General features: G+C 69.3%; 1 protein-coding gene and 1 long non-coding RNA gene across 2 annotated transcripts; both read left to right on the top strand.

The window, feature by feature from the left end:
- The first annotated feature begins 60 nt into the window (after positions 1-60).
- LOC121106910 (translation initiation factor IF-2-like) lies at positions 61-2,006 on the top strand. Its single transcript, XM_040648653.2, has 2 exons — positions 61-249; positions 439-2,006. The coding sequence occupies exons 1-2, from the start codon at positions 61-63 to the stop codon at positions 1,447-1,449; spliced, it is 1,200 nt and encodes a 399-aa protein (XP_040504587.1). The 3' UTR covers positions 1,450-2,006.
- A 13,595-nt stretch (positions 2,007-15,601) lies between these two features.
- LOC124417264 lies at positions 15,602-16,711 on the top strand. The gene is made up of 2 exons (XR_006931656.1): positions 15,602-15,682; positions 16,592-16,711. It is a non-coding gene; the product is annotated as an uncharacterized LOC124417264 (long non-coding RNA).
- Positions 16,712-18,554: the final 1,843 nt, after the last annotated feature.

Here is an 18,554-nt window from a genome sequence, read left to right as displayed (position 1 = left end):
CGCGCCCGCGCGCGCGCCGAGTCTCCGCCCGAGACCGAGACGCGGAGAGGGGGGGACGGGATGACCCCCTACTCCGGCCAGGCCCCGCCCCGCGGAGGACCGAGGGCGCGGCGACGGCCGACGGCCGCCGGCGGGCTCGGGAGGGAGGAGGGCCGGCGGGGCGCGCCGCGCGCCCCGCCCGGCTCCTCTCTTCCATCCCGGCGTCCACGCCGGCGGGCAGAAGACCGCCCCCGGCCCCGAGACCTCGCGGCGCGCGCCGCGGGCCGCCCGAGTCTTTAAACCTCCGCCCGGCATTCCGCGGCCCGGGGGGGAGGAGGGGGGGTGTGGGCGACGCGGCCCGCTCGGGACCGCCGCCGCGCTCCTCCTCCCCGCCCCCCGGACGCGCGGAGGCGCGGACGCTAGGTACCTGGCCCTGGGGTGAGGGGAAACGACCCGAAGGCCCCGCGGGGGTGCCTCCCCCGCCCGCCCCGCTCGGCGGGGCGGGACGGGGCGCCGAGGGGAGACCCGGCACCCGCCAGCCGGCCCCGGCGCCCTCGGGGGAGCGTCCGCCCGCGGGGGCGCGCCCGACGTCCGCCGCCACCACCTCGCGTTCCTCCCGGGGCCGGGGTTTCCCTCGGCAACCCGGCGCCGGGCGGCAGCTGCACCCGGGAGGAGCCGCGAGGCTCGGACCGCCCGCGCGGGACCGAAGCCGCCCGGGGCACCTCGCGCCTGCCGCGCGTACGCGGCGCGCGCGTCCCTCCGGCGCTCGCCCGGAGTCGGGCCGGCTCCGCAGCCGCCCGCGACCCGGCCCCGTCCCCGCGACGGGCGGGCGAAGGGGGTGGGGGGGTGAGGCCGGGGGAAGCGGCCGACTTCCCGCGCCCCGCGCTCGGACCCGCCCCCGCCGCCTCCCCCGCGCGCGGCCGCCCGCGCGGCTTCCCTCGAGCGGACTCGGGGTGCCGGCGTCGACAGCGGCGGGGGCCGGTGGCGAGTTTCCGGCCGAGCGACGAAGCGGGGAGCCGTCCTTCCACCCTCCGCACCGCCGCCACCTCCCGACCCCGACCCCGCGGTCGGAGCGGGACTCGGCCGCGGGACGCTCCGGAGCGCGGCGACCCGGGCGAGGCCCGCGGGACGCGCGCGCGCGGGCGCGCGCCGGCGAGGCGACCGGACGGACCGGACCCGCGGCGTGCGGACCGACGGCGGACCGGCGCCGGGGGGGGAGAGAGACGCGCCGGAGCGCGCGCCCCACACGCGCCTCCCCCCCGGAGCTGCGCTCCGCGCCCTCGTCTCCCTTCTCTCTCGCCGGCAGGCGCGCGGAGCGACTTGCGGTGTTTTTTTTTCTTTCCCCGTTTCGACCGGGGGAGAGGAGCCGCGCTCCGCGCGGAGCGGGCTCGGGGAAGGGAAGGAAGGCTGCGCGCCCCCGCGCGCGCTCGTGCCACGGCTCGGCCGGACGCCCGGCCTCGGCCCCGGTAATGATCCTTCCGCAGGTTCACCTACGGAAACCTTGTTACGACTTTTACTTCCTCTAGATAGTCAAGTTCGACCGTCTTCTCGACGCTCCGGCAGGGCCGTGGCCGACCCCGCCGGGGCCGATCCGAGGACCTCACTAAACCATCCAATCGGTAGTAGCGACGGGCGGTGTGTACAAAGGGCAGGGACTTAATCAACGCGAGCTTATGACCCGCACTTACTGGGAATTCCTCGTTCATGGGGAATAATTGCAATCCCCGATCCCCATCACGAATGGGGTTCAACGGGTTACCCGCGCCTGCCGGCGTAGGGTAGACACAAGCTGAGCCAGTCAGTGTAGCGCGCGTGCAGCCCCGGACATCTAAGGGCATCACAGACCTGTTATTGCTCAATCTCGGGTGGCTGAACGCCACTTGTCCCTCTAAGAAGTTGGACGCCGACCGCTCGGGGGTCGCGTAACTAGTTAGCATGCCAGAGTCTCGTTCGTTATCGGAATTAACCAGACAAATCGCTCCACCAACTAAGAACGGCCATGCACCACCACCCACGGAATCGAGAAAGAGCTCTCAATCTGTCAATCCTGTCCGTGTCCGGGCCGGGTGAGGTTTCCCGTGTTGAGTCAAATTAAGCCGCAGGCTCCACTCCTGGTGGTGCCCTTCCGTCAATTCCTTTAAGTTTCAGCTTTGCAACCATACTCCCCCCGGAAACCAAAGACTTGGGTCCGGGAGTCATGGGAATAACGCGCCGGATCGCGAGTCGGCATCGTTTATGGTCGGAACTACGACGGGCGTCCGCCGACGAAAACCTTGGACGCGCGTCTTGCGCCGGCTCACCTCTCCTCTCTCTCTCTCCGTAGAACCTCCTCCTCGCTCGGCTTTCCGTCTGGCCCTTGACCGTAGGCCTCGGACGGCGGCGGCCGCCGGGGCGAACGCCTCTCGGCGGGGCGGGCGGCCCTCCGTCGTTCCCTCGCTCGCTCGCTCGCCGACCACGACGGAGAGGCGCGCCCGATCCCCGGGGCGGCCCCGCCGACCTACCCCCCCGCGGGGAAGGAGCGGGGACCGCTGCGCAGCTGCTTTCGGCGGCACGCTCCGGGCCCCCCCCGCGGGAGCCGGACTCGCGCTCGCGCCGCACGGCCGGCCGGGGCTGACCCGCCCTCCGGGACCGGCGGAGAAGCGGCGGGGAAACGAAGCCCCGCCGCCGGAGACGGATGTGCTAGAGGAGAACGCGACCTCGAGACGGGCGCGACCCCACGATCGGAGACCCTTTCCCGGGGCGGCACGCTCCGCAGCGGGCGGGGACGCGGCAGGAAAACCGACACGGGCTGCGGCGGCCCGAAGGCGGAGGAGAGGCCGGCGGACGCCCCCGGCCCCCACACCCCGACGGATCCGGAGCGGGACGCGCCGCGCTGCTCCGGGCTCGCCCGCTCGGCCGGGCGCAGCCCCCCGTTGTCTTCTCGTTCCTTCTTCTTCTGCTGCTGCTCGCTTCGCCTCGGTTCCCCGCGGTTTCCCTCGGTTGCCACCCCGCCGGCTTGCTGCTCGCGGCCGGCACTCGCCGGGCCCCGAAACGAGGGCAGCGCCGACGCCTCGCTCACAACGAAATGGGTACGCCTGCGGCTCGCGGGGCCGCTCGGCCGTCACACAGCTGGATTCGGTCGGGCGAGCCCTGGGGCACCGACAGGGCGGGCGGACAGACGAGTCGGCACGGCGAGGCCACGCGCCCCGAAGCCGCCGCCCGCCGCCGCCCTCGGCCCAAGCGGGCGAGCGCCTCACCTCGCGAACGACGGAAGCGAACTGGAGAGGAGGCCGCCCGTGCCTGAACACCGGACGCCGCCGCGGCTTCCCTGGGACAGGGGAGCGCGGAGCGCCGGCCCGCCGGGGGCCCTCTCCGACGCGACCCGAGTGGCCTCATCGATCGGTGGGAGAAAGGGGGTGGGGGGGAGGAGAAAGGAAGGAGGGAGAAGGCGCGAGCCCTTCCCCAGGCGCGGCGGAAAGACCGCACGCGCACGTGCAGGTGGGTGTGCGTGGGCAACGTCCGACGAGAGGTGCTCGCCCGTGCCTGAACACCGGCCCGCCCCACGCCACCCCCGAACGAGCCGGGGAGCGGGATAGAGCCGGCCCGCCGGGAAGCCTCCCCGACGCGCCCGAGGAGCGCCACGAATCGGCCGGGGCTCCCGCGTGCGGGTGAGAATGCGGTGCGAAAGGAGGACGAGGCGACGCCGCCACGACCTACGACCTCCGGGTCCCCCTCTTCCATCGCGGCGGGACCCGCCGGGGACGCCCCCGGCCATCCTACGTTCGGGTGCCGGCAGACCGGCCCGTGCCCTTCTCGTCTCTCTCTCCCTCTCTCTCTCGCCTTCGCCCTGGCGGCGCGGGAGCCGGCTTGCCTCTTGCCTCTCTCTCGCCTTCTCCGGCTTTTTTTCGCTGCTCGCCTGCAAAACCGCCTTAGCCCAGGACAGAGCTGCGGGATGAGGAGCGACGGACAAACCGAAGCGACCGGACCGATCGAACGAACCGATGCCCGAGAAAGCCGCCGCCGCCGCCGCCGATCCCCTCTCTAGGCGGCCGGCCGGTCAACCCTGCTCGCGAGCGCCCGCTCACCGCCACTACCGGAGCCGAGTCCTCACTCGCTCCTACAGACGAACATATAAGGCATCCGAAAAAAACGTTCTAGTCCCATAGGCGCCGACTACCGGCAGCGGCTCCGACGGCAGCCGAGGTTTACCTCGACGTAACTGGAGGTACAAAATTACAGCGACGCCTCTGGCAGCTCCGGAGCTGTAGCGCCCCCCCCCCACAGCCAGAGCGGCCAAGACAATCCGAAACGGGGTAGACCTGGACGCGGATCGCAAGCCGCCCCGGCAGCGACCTCTAGCCGCCGCCGCGGAGAGCGCGAGACGGTAGCACCCGGGTAGACCGTTCCGCCGTTTCCGAGACGCCCCGGCAGCGACCCCTAGCCGCCGCCGCCGCGGAGAGACCGAGCCGGACGGTGCCCGCCGGGACCAGGTAGACCGTTCCGCCGTGCCCCAGCCGCCCCGGCAGCGACCCCTAGCCGCCGCCGCGGAGCGACCGAGCCGGACGGGGACCGCCGGAGCCGGGTAGACCGTGCCGCCGTTTCCGAGCCGCCCCGGCAGCGACCCCTAGCCGCTGCCGCCGCGGAGAGACCGAGCCGGACGAAACCTGCCGGGGCAAGGTAGACCGTCCCGCCGTTTCCGAGACGCCCCGGCAGCGACCCCTAGCCTCCTCCGCGGAGCGACCAAGTCGGACGGGGCCCGCCGGAGCCGGGTAGACCGTCCCGCCGTTTCCCAGCCGCCCCGGCAGCGACCTCTAGCCGCCGCCGCGGAGCGACCGAGCCGGACGCAGCCTGCCGGGGCCGGGTAGACCGTTCCGCCGTTTCCGAGCCGACACGGCAGCGACCTCTAGCCGCCGCCGCGGAGCGACCGAGCCGGACGAAGCCTGCCGGGGCAAGGTAGACCGTCCCGCCGTTTCCGAGACGCCCCGGCAGCGACCCCTAGCCTCCTCCGCGGAGCGACCGAGGCGGACGGGGCCCGCCGGACCCGGGTAGACCGTTCCGCCGTGCCCCAGCCACCCCGGCAGCGACCCCTAGCAGCCGCCACGGCAGCGACCGAGGCGGACGCAGCCCGCCGGAGCCGGGTAGACCGTTCCGCCGTGCCCCAGCCGCCACGGCAGCGACCTCCAGCCACCTCCGCGAAGCGACCGAGTCGGACGGGGCCGGGACCACCGGTCCGGCGAGCCCGAGCCGCTCCTGCCACGGTCCCCAGCCGCCGCCGCCGAACGACCGTGTCGCTCGGCGCCCGCAGGGGCCGGGCCGACCGGTCCGGCGACCGGGAGCGGCTCCCGCAGCAACCTCCAGCCGCCGCCGCGAAGCGACCAAGTCCGTCCTGGCCGGGTAGACGTGGCCGGCGTACCCGACATTTACGCGGCAGCGACCTCTAGCGGCCACAACAGGTGAAGCGGCTCGGAACCCTCCGGGGCGGGGTAGACCGTTCCGCCGTGACCCAGCCGCCCCGGCAGCGACCCCTAGCCGCCGCCGCGGAGCGACCGAGCCGGACGGGGACCGCCGGAGCCGGGTAGACCGTGCCGCCGTTTCCGAGCCGCCCCGGCAGCGACCCCTAGCCGCCGCCGCCGCGGAGAGACCGAGCCGGACGAAGCCTGCCGGGGCAAGGTAGACCGTCCCGCCGTTTCCGAGACGCCCCGGCAGCGACCTCTAGCCGCCGCCGCGGAGCGACCAAGTCGGACGGGGACCGCCGGGGCCGGGTAGACCGTCCCGCCGTTTCCCAGCCGCCCCGGCAGCGACCTCTAGCCGCCGCCGCGGAGCGACCGAGCCGGACGCAGCCTGCCGGGGCCGGGTAGACCGTTCCGCCGTTTCCGAGCCGACACGGCAGCGACCTCTAGCCGCCGCCGCGGAGCGACCGAGCCGGACGAAGCCTGCCGGGGCAAGGTAGACCGTCCCGCCGTTTCCGAGACGCCCCGGCAGCGACCCCTAGCCTCCTCCGCGGAGCGACCGAGGCGGACGGGGCCCGCCGGACCCGGGTAGACCGTTCCGCCGTGCCCCAGCCACCCCGGCAGCGACCCCTAGCAGCCGCCACGGCAGCGACCGAGGCGGACGCAGCCCGCCGGAGCCGGGTAGACCGTTCCGCCGTGCCCCAGCCGCCACGGCAGCGACCTCCAGCCACCTCCGCGAAGCGACCGAGTCGGACGGGGCCGGGACCACCGGTCCGGCGAGCCCGAGCCGCTCCTGCCACGGTCCCCAGCCGCCGCCGCCGAACGACCGTGTCGCTCGGCGCCCGCAGGGGCCGGGCCGACCGGTCCGGCGACCGGGAGCGGCTCCCGCAGCAACCTCCAGCCGCCGCCGCGAAGCGACCAAGTCCGTCCTGGCCGGGTAGACGTGGCCGGCGTACCCGACATTTACGCGGCAGCGACCTCTAGCGGCCACAACAGGTGAAGCGGCTCGGAACCCTCCGGGGCCGGGTAGACCGTTCCGCCGTGACCCAGCCGCCCCGGCAGCGACCTCTAGCCGCCGCCGCGGAGCGACCGAGCCGGACGAAGCCTGCCGGAGCCCGGTAGACCGTCCCGCCGCTTCCGAGACGCCCCGGCAGCGACCCCTAGACGCCGCCGCGGAGAGACCGAGCCGGACGGGGACCGCCGGAGCCGGGTAGACCGTCCCGCCGTTTCCGAACCGCCCCGGCAGCGACCCCTAGCCTCCTCCGCGGAGCGACCGAGGCGGACGAAGCCTGCCGGACCCGGGTAGACCGTCCCGCCGTGCCCCAGCCGCCCCGGCAGCGACCTCTAGCCGCCGCCGCGAAGCGACCGAGCCGGACGCAGCCTGCCGGGGCCCGGTAGACCGTTCTGCCGTTTCCGAGTCGACACGGCAGCGACCTCTAGACGCCGCCGCGGAGCGACCGAGCCGGACGGGGCCCGCCGGGGCCGGGTAGACCTTTCCGCCGTGCCCCAGCCGCCCCGGCAGCGACCTCTAGCAGCCGCCGCGGAGCGACCGAGCCGGACGGGGCCCGCCGGGGCCGGGTAGACCTTTCCGCCGTGCCCCAGCAGCCCGGCAGCGACCCCTAGCAGCCGCCGCGGAGCGACCGAGGCGGACGGGGCCCGCCGGGGCCGGGTAGACCTTTCCGCCGTGCCCCAGCCGCCCCGGCAGCGACCTCTAGCTGCCGCCGCGGAGCGACCGAGCCGGACGCAGCCTGCCGGGGCAAGGTAGACCGTCCCGCCGTGCCCCAGCCGCCACGGCAGCGACCTCCAGCTACCTCCGCGAAGCGACCGAGTCGGACGGGGCCTGGCCGACCGATCCGGCGAACGTGAGACGGTCTTACACGAGTCTCCACCCATTGCCGCGGAACGGCCGAGTGGCCCGTGCCCGTCGGGCCGGGACCACCGGTCCGGCGAACCCGAGCCGATCCTGCCACGGTACCCAGCCGCCGCCGCCGAACGACCGTGTCGCTCGGCGCCCGCAGGGGCCGGGCCGACCGGTCCGGCGACCGGGAGCGGCTCCCGCAGCAACCTCCAGCCGCCGCCGCTTCGAAGCGACCAAGTCCGTCCTGGCCGGGTAGACGTGGCCGGCGTACCCGACATTTACGCGGCAGCGACCTCTAGCGGCCACAACAGGTGAAGCGGCTCGGAACCCTCCGGGGCCGGGTAGACCGTTCCGCCGTGACCCAGCCGCCCCGGCAGCGACCTCTAGCCGCCGCCGCGGAGCGACCGAGCCGGAGGAAGTCTGCCGGGGCCTGGTAGACCGTTCCGCCGTTTTCGAGCCTCCCCGGCAGAGACATCGAGCTGCCGCCGCGGAGTGTGCGAGTCGGTCGGGGCCAAGTAGACCGTGTAGGAGTACACGAGACGCCCCGGCAGCGATCTCCAGCTGCGGCTGCCATGAGACTGATTTTTTTCGGGGCCTGCAAGGGCCGGGCCGACCGGTCCGGAGGGTCCGAGCCGGTCCTGCGTAGGCCTCCAGCCACGGCTGCAGTGTGACCGAGTCCTGTTGGGGCATGCAGGGGCCGGGCCGACCGGTCCGGCGAGCCCGAGCCGGTCCTGCAGAGGCCTGCAGCCGCACCTGCAGTGAGACCTAGTCCTGTGGGGGCACACAGGGGCCGGGCTGACCGTTCCAGAGAGCCGGAGCCAGTCCAGCAGAGGCCTCCAGCCACTGCTGCAGTTTGACCGAGTCCTGTTGGGGCACGCAAAGGCCAGGCTGACCGGTCTGGCAAGCCCGAGCCGGTCTTGCAGAGGCCTCCAGCTGCGGCTTTAGTGTGACAGAGCGTTGTGGGGGTCCCCAGGGGCCGGTCCGACCGGTCTGGCGAGCCCGAGACGGTCCTGCAGAGGGCACCAGCTGCGGTTTTAGTGTGCCCGAGTGCTGTGCGGGCCCGCAGGGGCCGATCAGACCGGTCCGGCGATGGGGACCAACTCCTTCAGCATGCTCCAGCCACAGCTGCGGAGGTGGCCGAGTCCGGTGGGGGCACGCAGGGGTCAGGGTGACCGGTAAGGAAAGCCTGAGCCAGTCCTGTACAGGCCACCAGCCGAACCGGCAGTGAGACCGAGTCCTGCGGGGCACACAGGGGCTGGGCCGACTGGTACGGCGAGCCCGAGCCGGTCCTGCACAGGCCTCCAGCCACTACTGCTGTGTGACCGAGTCGGGTGGGGGCACGCAGGGGCCGGGCTGACCGTTCCGGAGAGCCCGAGCCGGTCCTGCAGAGGCCTGCAGCCGCACCTGCAATGAAACCGAGTCCTGTGGGGCACGCAGGGGCTGGGCCGACCGGTCTGGCAAGCCCGAGCCGGTCCTGCAGAGGCCTCCAGCTGCGGCTTTAGTGTGACCAAGTGTAGTGGGGGTCCCCAGGGGCCGGTCTGACCGGTCTGGCGAGCCCGAGCCGGTCGTGCAGAGGGAGCCAGCTGCGGCTTTAGTGTGACCGAGTGCTGTGCGGGCCCGCACGGGCCGGTCTGAGCGGTCCGGCGACCGGGACCGGCTCCTTCAGCATGCTCCAGCCGCAGCTGCGGAGGTGGCCGAGTCGGGTGGAGGCACGCAGGGGCCGGGCTGACCGTTCCGGAGAGCCCTGAGCCGGTCCTGTACAGGCCTACCAGCCGCACCTGCAAGTGAGAACCGAGTCCTGTGGGGCACACAGGGGCCGGGCCGACAGTTCCGGAGAGCCCGAGCCGGTCCTGCAGAGGCCTCCAGCTGCGGCTTTAGTGTGACCAAGTGTTGTGGGGGTCCCCAGGGGCCGGTCCGACCGGTCTGGCGAGCCCGAGCCGGTCCTGCAGAGGGCGCCAGCTGCGGCTTTAGTGTGACCGAGTGCTGTGCGGGCCCGCAGGGGCCGGTCCGAGCGGTCCGGCGACCGGGACCGGCTCCTTCAGCATGCTCCAGCCGCAGCTGCGGAGGAGGCCGAGTCCGGTGGAGGCACGCAGGGCTCCGGGTGACCAGTCCGGCGAGCCTGAGCTAGTCCTGTACAGGCCACCAGCCGCACCTGCAGTGAGACCGAGTCCTGTGGGGCACACAGGGGCCGGGCCGACAGTTCCGGAGAGCCCGAGCCGGTCCTGCAGAGGCCTCCAGCTGCGGCTTTAGTGTGACCAAGTGTTGTGGGGGTCCCCAGGGGCCGGTCCGACCGGTCTGGCGAGCCCGAGCCGGTCCTGCAGAGGGCGCCAGCTGCGGCTTTAGTGTGACCGAGTGCTGTGCGGGCCCGCAGGGGCCGGTCCGAGCGGTCCGGCGACCGGGACCAGCTCCTTCAGCATGCTCCAGCCGCAGCTGCGGAGGAGGCCGAGTCGGGTGGGGGCACGCAGGGGCCGGGCTGACCGTTCCGGAGAGCCCGAGCCGGTCCTGCAGAGGCCTGCAGCCGCACCTGCAATGAAACCGAGTCCTGTGGGGCACGCAGGGGCTGGGCCGACCGGTCTGGCAAGCCCGAGCCGGTCCTGCAGAGGCCTCCAGCTGCGGCTTTAGTGTGACCAAGTGTAGTGGGGGTCCCCAGGGGCCGGTCTGACCGGTCTGGCGTAGCCCGAGCCGGTCGTGCAGAGGGAGCCAGCTGCGGCTTTAGTGTGACCGAGTGCTGTGCGGGCCCGCACGGGCCGGTCTGAGCGGTCCGGCGACCGGGACCGGCTCCTTCAGCATGCTCCAGCCGCAGCTGCGGAGGTGGCCGAGTCGGGTGGGGGCACGCAGGGGCCGGGCTGACCGTTCCGGAGAGCCCGAGCCGGTCCTGCAGAGGCCTGCAGCCGCACCTGCAATGAAACCGAGTCCTGTGGGGCACGCAGGGGCTGGGCCGACCGGTCTGGCAAGCCCGAGCCGGTCCTGCAGAGGCCTCCAGCTGCGGCTTTAGTGTGACCAAGTGTTGTGGGGGTCCCCAGGGGCCGGTCTGACCGGTCTGGCGAGCCCGGGCCGGTCGTGCAGAGGGAGCCAGCTGCGGCTTTAGTGTGACCGAGTGCTGTGCGGGCCCGCACGGGCCGGTCTGACCGGTCCGGCGACCAGGACCGGCTCCTTCAGCATGCTCCAGCCACAGCTGCGGAGGAGGCCGAGTCCGGTGGAGGCACGCAGGGCTCCGGGTGACCAGTCCGGCGAGCCTGAGCTAGTCCTGTACAGGCCACCAGCCGCACCTGCAGTGAGACCGAGTCCTGTGGGGCACACAGGGGCCGGGCCGACAGTTCCGGAGAGCCCGAGCCGGTCCTGCAGAGGCCTCCAGCTGCGGCTTTAGTGTGACCAAGTGTTGTGGGGGTCCCCAGGGGCCGGTCCGACCGGTCTGGCGAGCCCGAGCCGGTCCTGCAGAGGGCGCCAGCTGCGGCTTTACTGTGACCGAGTGCTGTGCGGGCCCGCAGGGGCCGGTCCGAGCGGTCCGGCGACCGGGACCGGCTCCTTCAGCATGCTCCAGCCGCAGCTGCGGAGGAGGCCGAGTCCGGTGGAGGCACGCAGGGCTCCGGGTGACCAGTCCGGCGAGCCTGAGCTAGTCCTGTACAGGCCACCAGCCGCACCTGCAGTGAGACCGAGTCCTGTGGGGCACACAGGGGCCGGGCCGACAGTTCCGGAGAGCCCGAGCCGGTCCTGCAGAGGCCTCCAGCTGCGGCTTTAGTGTGACCAAGTGTTGTGGGGGTCCCCAGGGGCCGGTCCGACCGGTCTGGCGAGCCCGAGCCGGTCCTGCAGAGGGCGCCAGCTGCGGCTTTAGTGTGACCGAGTGCTGTGCGGGCCCGCAGGGGCCGGTCCGAGCGGTCCGGCGACCGGGACCGGCTCCTTCAGCATGCTCCAGCCGCAGCTGCGGAGGAGGCCGAGTCGGGTGGGGGCACGCAGGGGCCGGGCTGACCGTTCCGGAGGGCCCGAGCCGGTCCTGCAGAGGCCACCAGCCGCACCTGCAGTGAAACCGAGTCCTGTGGGGCACACAGGGGCCGGGCCGACAGTTCCGGAGAGCCCGAGCCGGTCCTGCAGAGGCCTCCAGCTGCGGCTTTAGTGTGACCAAGTGTTGTGGGGGTCCCCAGGGGCCGGTCTGACCGGTCTGGCGTGCCCGAGCCGGTCGTGCAGAGGGAGCCAGCTGCGGCTTTAGTGTGACCGAGTGCTGTGCGGGCCGGCACGGGCCGGTCTGACCGGTCCGGCGACCAGGACCGGCTCCTTCAGCATGCTCCAGCCACAGCTGCGGAGGAGGCCAAGTCCGGTGGGGGCACGCAGGGGTCCGGGTGACCAGTCCGGCGAGCCTGAGCTGGTCCTGTACAGGCCACCAGCCGCACCTGCAGTGAGACCGAGTCCTGTTTGGGCACGCAGGGGCCGGGCTGACCGTTCCGGAGAGCCCGAGCCGGTCCTGCAGAGGCCTCCAGCTGCGGCTTTAGTGTGAGCAAGTGTTGTGGGGGTCCCCAGGGGCCGGTCCGACCGGTCTGGCGAGCCCGAGCCGGTCGTGCAGAGGGCGCCAGCTGCGGCTTTAGTGTGACCGAGTGCTGTGCGGGCCCGCAGGGGCCGTTCCGAGCGGTCCGGCGACCGGGACCGGCTCCTTCAGCATGCTCCAGCCGCAGCTGCGGAGGTGGCCGAGTCGGGTGGGGGCACGCAGGGGCCGGGCTGACCGTTCCGGAGAGCCCGAGCCGGTCCTGCAGAGGCCTCCAGCCGCACCTGCAATGAAACCGAGTCCTGTGGGGCACGCAGGGGCTGGGCCGACCGGTCTGGCAAGCCCGAGCCGGTCCTGCAGAGGCCTCCAGCTGCGGCTTTAGTGTGACCAAGTGTAGTGGGGGTCCCCAGGGGCCGGTCTGACCGGTCTGGCGTGCCCGAGCCGGTCGTGCAGAGGGAGCCAGCTGCGGCTTTAGTGTGACCGAGTGCTGTGCGGGCCCGCACGGGCCGGTCTGAGCGGTCCGGCGACCGGGACCGGCTCCTTCAGCATGCTCCAGCCACAGCTGCGGAGGAGGCCGAGTCCGGTGGGGGCACGCAGGGGTCCGGGTGACCAGTCCGGCGAGCCTGAGCTGGTCCTGTACAGGCCACCAGCCGCACCTGCAGTGAGACCGAGTCCTGTGGGGCACACAGGGGCCAGGCCGACCATTCCGGAGGGCCCGAGCCGGTCCTGCAGAGGCCACCAGCCGCACCTGCAGTGAGACCGAGTCCTGTGGGGCTCACAGGGGCCGGGCCGACAGTTCCGGAGAGCCCGAGCCGGTCCTGCAGAGGCCTCCAGCTGCGGCTTTAGTGTGACCAAGTGTAGTGGGGGTCCCCAGGGGCCGGTCCGACCGGTCTGGCGAGCCCGAGCCGGTCCTGCAGAGGGCGCCAGCTGCGGCTTTAGTGTGACCGAGTGCTGTTCGGGCCCGCAGGGGCCGGTCCGAGCGGTCCGGCGACCGGGACCGGCTCCTTCAGCATGCTCCAGCCGCAGCTGCGGAGGAGGCCGAGTCGGGTGGGGGCACGCAGGGGCTGGGCTGACCGTTCCGGAGAGCCCGAGCCGGTCCTGCAGAGGCCTGCAGCCGCACCTGCAATGAAACCGAGTCCTGTGGGGCACGCAGGGGCTGGGCCGACCGGTCTGGCAAGCCCGAGCCGGTCCTGCAGAGGCCTCCAGCTGCGGCTTTAGTGTGACCAAGTGTTAGTGGGGGTCCCCAGGGGCCGGTCTGACCGGTCTGGCGAGCCCAAGCCGGTCGTGCAGAGGGAGCCCGCTGCGGCTTTAGTGTGACCGAGTGCTGTGCGGGCCCGCACGGGCCGGTCTGAGCGGTCCGGCGACCGGGACCGGCTCCTTCAGCATGCTCCAGCCACAGCTGCGGAGGAGGCCGAGTCGGGTGGGGGCACGCAGGGGCCGGGCTGACCGTTCCGGAGAGCCCGAGCCGGTCCTGCAGAGGCCTGCAGCCGCACCTGCAATGAAATCGAGTCCTGTGGGGCACGCAGGGGCTGGGCCGACCGGTCTGGCAAGCCCGAGCCGGTCCTGCAGAGGCCTCCAGCTGCGGCTTTAGTGTGACCAAGTGTAGTGGGGGTCCCCAGGGGCCGGTCTGACCGGTCTGGCGAGCCCGAGCCGGTCGTGCAGAGGGAGCCCGCTGCGGCTTTAGTGTGACCGAGTGCTGTGCGGGCCCGCACGGGCCGGTCTGAGCGGTCCGGCGACCGGGACCGGCTCCTTCAGCATGCTCCAGCCACAGCTGCGGAGGAGGCCGAGTCCGGTGGGGGCACGCAGGGGTCCGGGAGACCAGTCCGGCGAGCCTGAGCTGGTCCTGTACAGGCCACCAGCCGCACCTGCAGTGAGACCGAGTCCTGTGGGGCACGCAGGGGCCGGGCCGACAGTTCCGGAGAGCCCGAGCCGGTCCTGTAGAGGCCTCCAGCTGCGGCTTTAGTGTGACCAAGTGTTGTGGGGGTCCCCAGGGGCCGGTCTGACCGGTCTGGCGTGCCCGAGCCGGTCGTGCAGAGGGAGCCAGCTGCGGCTTTAGTGTGACCGAGTGCTGTACGGGCCCGCACGGGCCGGTCTGAGCGGTCCGGCGACCAGGACCGGCTCCTTAAGCATGCTCCAGCCACAGCTGCGGAGGAGGCCGAGTCCGGTGGGGGCACGCAGGGGTCCGGGTGACCAGTCCGGCGAGCCTGAGCTGGTCCTGTACAGGCCACCAGCCGCACCTGCTGTGTGACCGAGTCCTGTTTGGGCACGCAGGGGCCGGGCTGACCGTTCCGGAGAGCCCGAGCCGGTCCTGCAGAGGGCGCCAGCTGCGGCTTTAGTGTGACCGAGTGCTGTGCGGGCCCGTAGGGGCCGTTCCGACCGGTCCGGCGACCGGGACCGGCTCCTTCAGCATGCTCCAGCCGCAGCTGCGGAGGTGGCCGAGTCGGGTGGGGGCACGCAGGGGCCGGGCTGACCGTTCCGGAGGGCCCGAGCCAGTCCTGCAGAGGCCTGCAGCTGCACCTGCAATGAAACCGAGACCTGTGGGGCACACAGGGGCTGGGCCGACCGGTACGGCGAGCCCAAGCCGGTCCTGCAGAGGCCTCCAGCCACGGCTGCTGTGTGACCGAGTCCTGTTTGGGCACGCAGGGGCCGGGCTGACCGTTCCGGAGAGCCGGAGCCGGTCCTGCAGAGGCCTCCAGCTGCAGCTTTAGTGTGACCGAGTGCTGTGCGGGCCCGCAGGGGCCGGTGCGAGCGGTCCGGTGACCGGGATCGGCTCCTTCAGCATGCTCCAGCCGCAGCTGCGGAGGTGGCCGAGTCGGGTGGGGGCACGCAGGGGTTGGGTTGACCGGTCCAGCAAGCCTGAGACGGGCCTGTACAGGCCTCCAGCCGCACCTGTAGTGAGACCGAGTCCTGTGGAGGCACGCAGGGGCCGGGCCGACCGGTCCGCTGACCCAGAGTCGGTCCTGTACAGTCCACCAGCCACACCTGCAGTGACACCGAGTCCTGTGGGAGCACACAGGGGCCGGGCTGACCATTCCGGAGAGCCGGAGCCGGTCCAGCAGCGGCCTCCAGCCGCACCTGCAGTGTGACCGAGTCCTTTTGGGGCACTCAGGGGCCGGGCCGACCGTTCCGGAGGGCCCGAGCCGGTCCTGCAGAGGCCTCCAGCCACTGCTGCTGTGTGACCGAGTCCTTTTTGGGCACGCAGGGGCCGGGCCGACCGTTCCGGAGAGCCCGAGCCGGTCCTGCAGAGGCCTCCAGCCGCGGCTGCAGTGAGACCGAGTCCTGTGCGTGCACGGAGCGGCCGGGCCGACCGGTCCGGCGACCGGGAGCGGCTCCCGCAGAGGCCTCCAGCCGCCGCCGCGGAGCGACCAAGTCCGTCCTGGCCGGGTAGACGTGGCCTGCCAGCCCGGAGAGGGCCGGGCCAGCGACCTCTAGCGGTCTCCGCCGTGTGAACGGCTCGGAGCCCTCTGGGGCCGGGTAGACCGTTCCGCTGCTTTCGAGCCGCTCGGCAGCGACTTCTTACGGCAGCGTTCGTCTCGTGTTTGCTTCTTTGTTTATTTCTCTGTCCCTCAGTGTGCCCGTTCGTTTGCCGGTTTGAACGTTTTGGTTTCGTTTCCTTTTCGCTCGGGGGCTAGGTAACTCTTTAGGCGGTTTCAAGCTGGGTCTTTGAAACCCCATTCGCGTGCGGCTCGCTCGCGCGCCACATCAACGCCGGGACACCTTAGCCAGGGCGCCGCGTAACCCCCCCCCTCCCCCCGGTCCCCCTCCACCCGACCGGCGGACACGGCCCCGACCTCCCGAGGAGGTGCGCAGGCGCGGGCGTGTGGGCGGGGGCTCCGCCCACAAGGGGGCCGGGCGGGCGGGAAAGTACGGCCGGTTCGCATGCGGGCGGTCGCTCGTGTCGGCGCGGGAACGCAAAATAATGGCGGGAAGACGGTAGCAGAGGTAGGCCGGGGGGAGACGGCGTCGTCCGTCCCGGGGGTGGTGGTGGTGGTGGTGGCGGCGGCGGCGGCGGCGGCGGCGGCGGCGGCGGCGGGGGGCGGGGGCCGGGGGCCGCGGGCCGCCTGGGACTCGTCTGTTCGACTCGTCCGGTCACCGGGCTCGCAGCGAGCCTCTCTCCCGGCCGGCAGGAGGGCGGAGAGGCAGCCTCGCCTCGCCTCGCCTCGCCTCGCCTCCCACCCGGCCGGCGTCCGAGCCGTCGGGTCCGACCGCCGGCGCTCGGGGAGGGGACCCTCGGCTCCCCCGGCGGGGCGCTACTAGAGGGAGAAGTGGAAGAAGAGCGAGCGACTACGGGAGTGCGAACGTACGTGCCCGTTCCCCGCACCCCCCCCCCCCCGGTAGAAAAAAAAAAAAAAAACGGAAAGCAAGAGTGTAATGGAAAGAAAGCGCGTGGCGGGCTGGGGGTGGGTCCACGGTTGGGGGAGGGCAGGGAGGAGTTGCGCGGGGGGGGGGGTGCGGGTGTGAGCGGCGCGGGGACCGGTCGAGACATCAGGTCGTGCCCGCCGGAGGAAAGAAAGGCACGGGAAAAAAAAATCAAAGCGGGGGGGGGGGGGGTGGCGGGGTGTGGAGAAGCAGCGTTCAGAAAACAAAAACAAAACAAAACCAAAAAAACGGCGGGGAAAGACGAACAAAAGGGGGCCGATCAGGCGGGGCGGATCCGGGGGGTGGGGCTGGGGCGCCGACCCTTCTGTCTCGCCACTGGCCGGCCGAGCCGTCGGGTCCAGCCCTTCGGGAGTCGAGTGGGGGGGGAGGAGGGGAGCGGGCATGAACGGCGAGAGAAAGGGGGGGGGGGGGGGAGGGAGGAATAAATAAATAACAATCCCGTGACCCTCTCCCGTCCGACTTTCCCCCGAGAACGAGGAAGAAACGGGCGACGACTGAGCAAACGACCAATGGCACGGATGGACGGACGTATTTAAGAAGAAAGTAAGGGGGGGGGGAACCCAGGCAAAGAAGGAAAGAAAGAAAGATGGAGAGAGTGAGAGAGAGATGAGAGAGAGAGAGAGAGAAATAAAGAGCGAGCGAACAAACGAAGGAACGAATGTGGGGGAGAAAAAGAGAAAAAGGAGCGGGGGGCAGATCAGGTGGAGCGGATACAGGGGATTGGGGGGGGGGGGTGCCGGGCACCGGACGCCAAGTCGAGTCACTATCTGGCCGAGCCATCGGAAGGGGGGGACACCTTTTTTTTTTTTTTTTAAAAAAAAAAAAAAAAAAAAAAAGGGGGGGGGTGGAGGGAATGGGGGAAAAAAAATCAATTTAAAAAAAAAAAAAACGGGAAAAGAAAAATCAAAAATCATTAAAAAAAAAATGCAGAAAAGGTTGCCAGGGCGGGGTGCTGGGGGTGGGGGGGGGGGGGGGGTTGGTGTTGAAGCTCCGTCTGCCAGGTCTACCCGCCACCTCGGCACTGCAGCCACTTCCCGACAGAGGGGGGGGGGGGCGTGCTGGGCTGGGCCGGGCCGGGCCGGGCCGGGCCTACTCACGCGCGCACACACACGGAAAGAAATGCACGAACGAATGAATAAAAAAAATTAAAAATTTGAAAAGACTTAAAAACCGAAAATGTAAAATAATATAAAAATAATAAAAAATAAATCGACTGACGAATCCAATAAAAAAAAATTAAAAATTGAAAATAGGGACAAAAAAGGAATTCTTAAAATATTAACTAAAAAAAAATAATTAATTAAAAAATGAAAAAAAAATTAAAAAAAAAGAAAAAGGCAATTTAAAAAAAATTTTAAAAAAAGTCAAAAATAAGAACAAAAACGGCGAGGGGGGGGTGGTGGTCGTAAAGCCGGCCGCCAGGTCTACCCACTGCCTCGGCACCGCAGCCACTTACCGACGGGGGGGCGTGCTGGGCCGGGCCGGGCCGGGCCGGGCCTACTCACGCGCACACGCACACGGAAAGAAATGCACGAACGAATGAATAAAAAAAATATATATATTTTTTTTTAAATTAAAACCCCGAAAATGTAAAAATAAAAATAAAAATAAAAATAAAAAATAAATCGACTGACGAATCCAATAAAAAAAAATTAAAAATAAAAAGTAGGGACAAAAAAGGAATTCTTAAAATATTAGCTAAAAAAAATTAATTAAAAAATGAAAAAAAAAAGAAAAAAATTTTTAAAAAAGGAAAAAATCAATTAAAAAAAAAAGAAAAAAAAAACAGGAAGGAAGAAAAAAAAAAGTCAAAAATAAGAACAAAAACGGCGAGGGGGGGGGTGGTGGTCGTAAAGCCGGCCGCCAGGTCTACCCACTGCCTCGGCACCGCAGCCACTTCCCGACGGGGGGGGGGGGGGGCGTGCTGGGCCGGGCCGGGCCGGGCCGGGCCTACTCACGCGCGCACGCACACGGAAAGAAATGCACGAACGAATGAATAAAAAAAATTAAAAATTGAAAATAGGGACAAAAAAGGAATTCTTAAAATATTAACTAAAAAAAAATAATTAATTAAAAAATGAAAAAAAAATTAAAAAAAAGAAAAAGGCAATTTAAAAAAAAATTAAAAAAAAAGTCAATTTAAAAAAAATTAAAAAAAAAAGTCAAAAATAAGAACAAAAACGGCGAAGGGGGGGTGGTGGTCGTAAAGCCGGCCGCCAGGTCTACCCACTGCCTCGGCACCGCAGCCACTTCCCGACGGGGGGGGGGGGGGGGCGTGCTGGGCCGGGCCGGGCCGGGCCTACTCACGCGCGCACACACACGGAAAGAAATGCACGAACGAATGAATAAAAAAAATTAAAAATTTGAAAAGACTTAAAAACCGAAAATGTAAAATAATATAAAAATAATAAAAAATAAATCGACTGACGAATCC

Source organism: Gallus gallus, chromosome 16 (genome assembly GCF_016699485.2).
Source record: "Gallus gallus isolate bGalGal1 chromosome 16, bGalGal1.mat.broiler.GRCg7b, whole genome shotgun sequence".
NCBI classification, from domain to species: Eukaryota; Metazoa; Chordata; class Aves; order Galliformes; family Phasianidae; genus Gallus; species Gallus gallus.
This window is presented reverse-complemented; position numbering and strand designations above follow the sequence as displayed.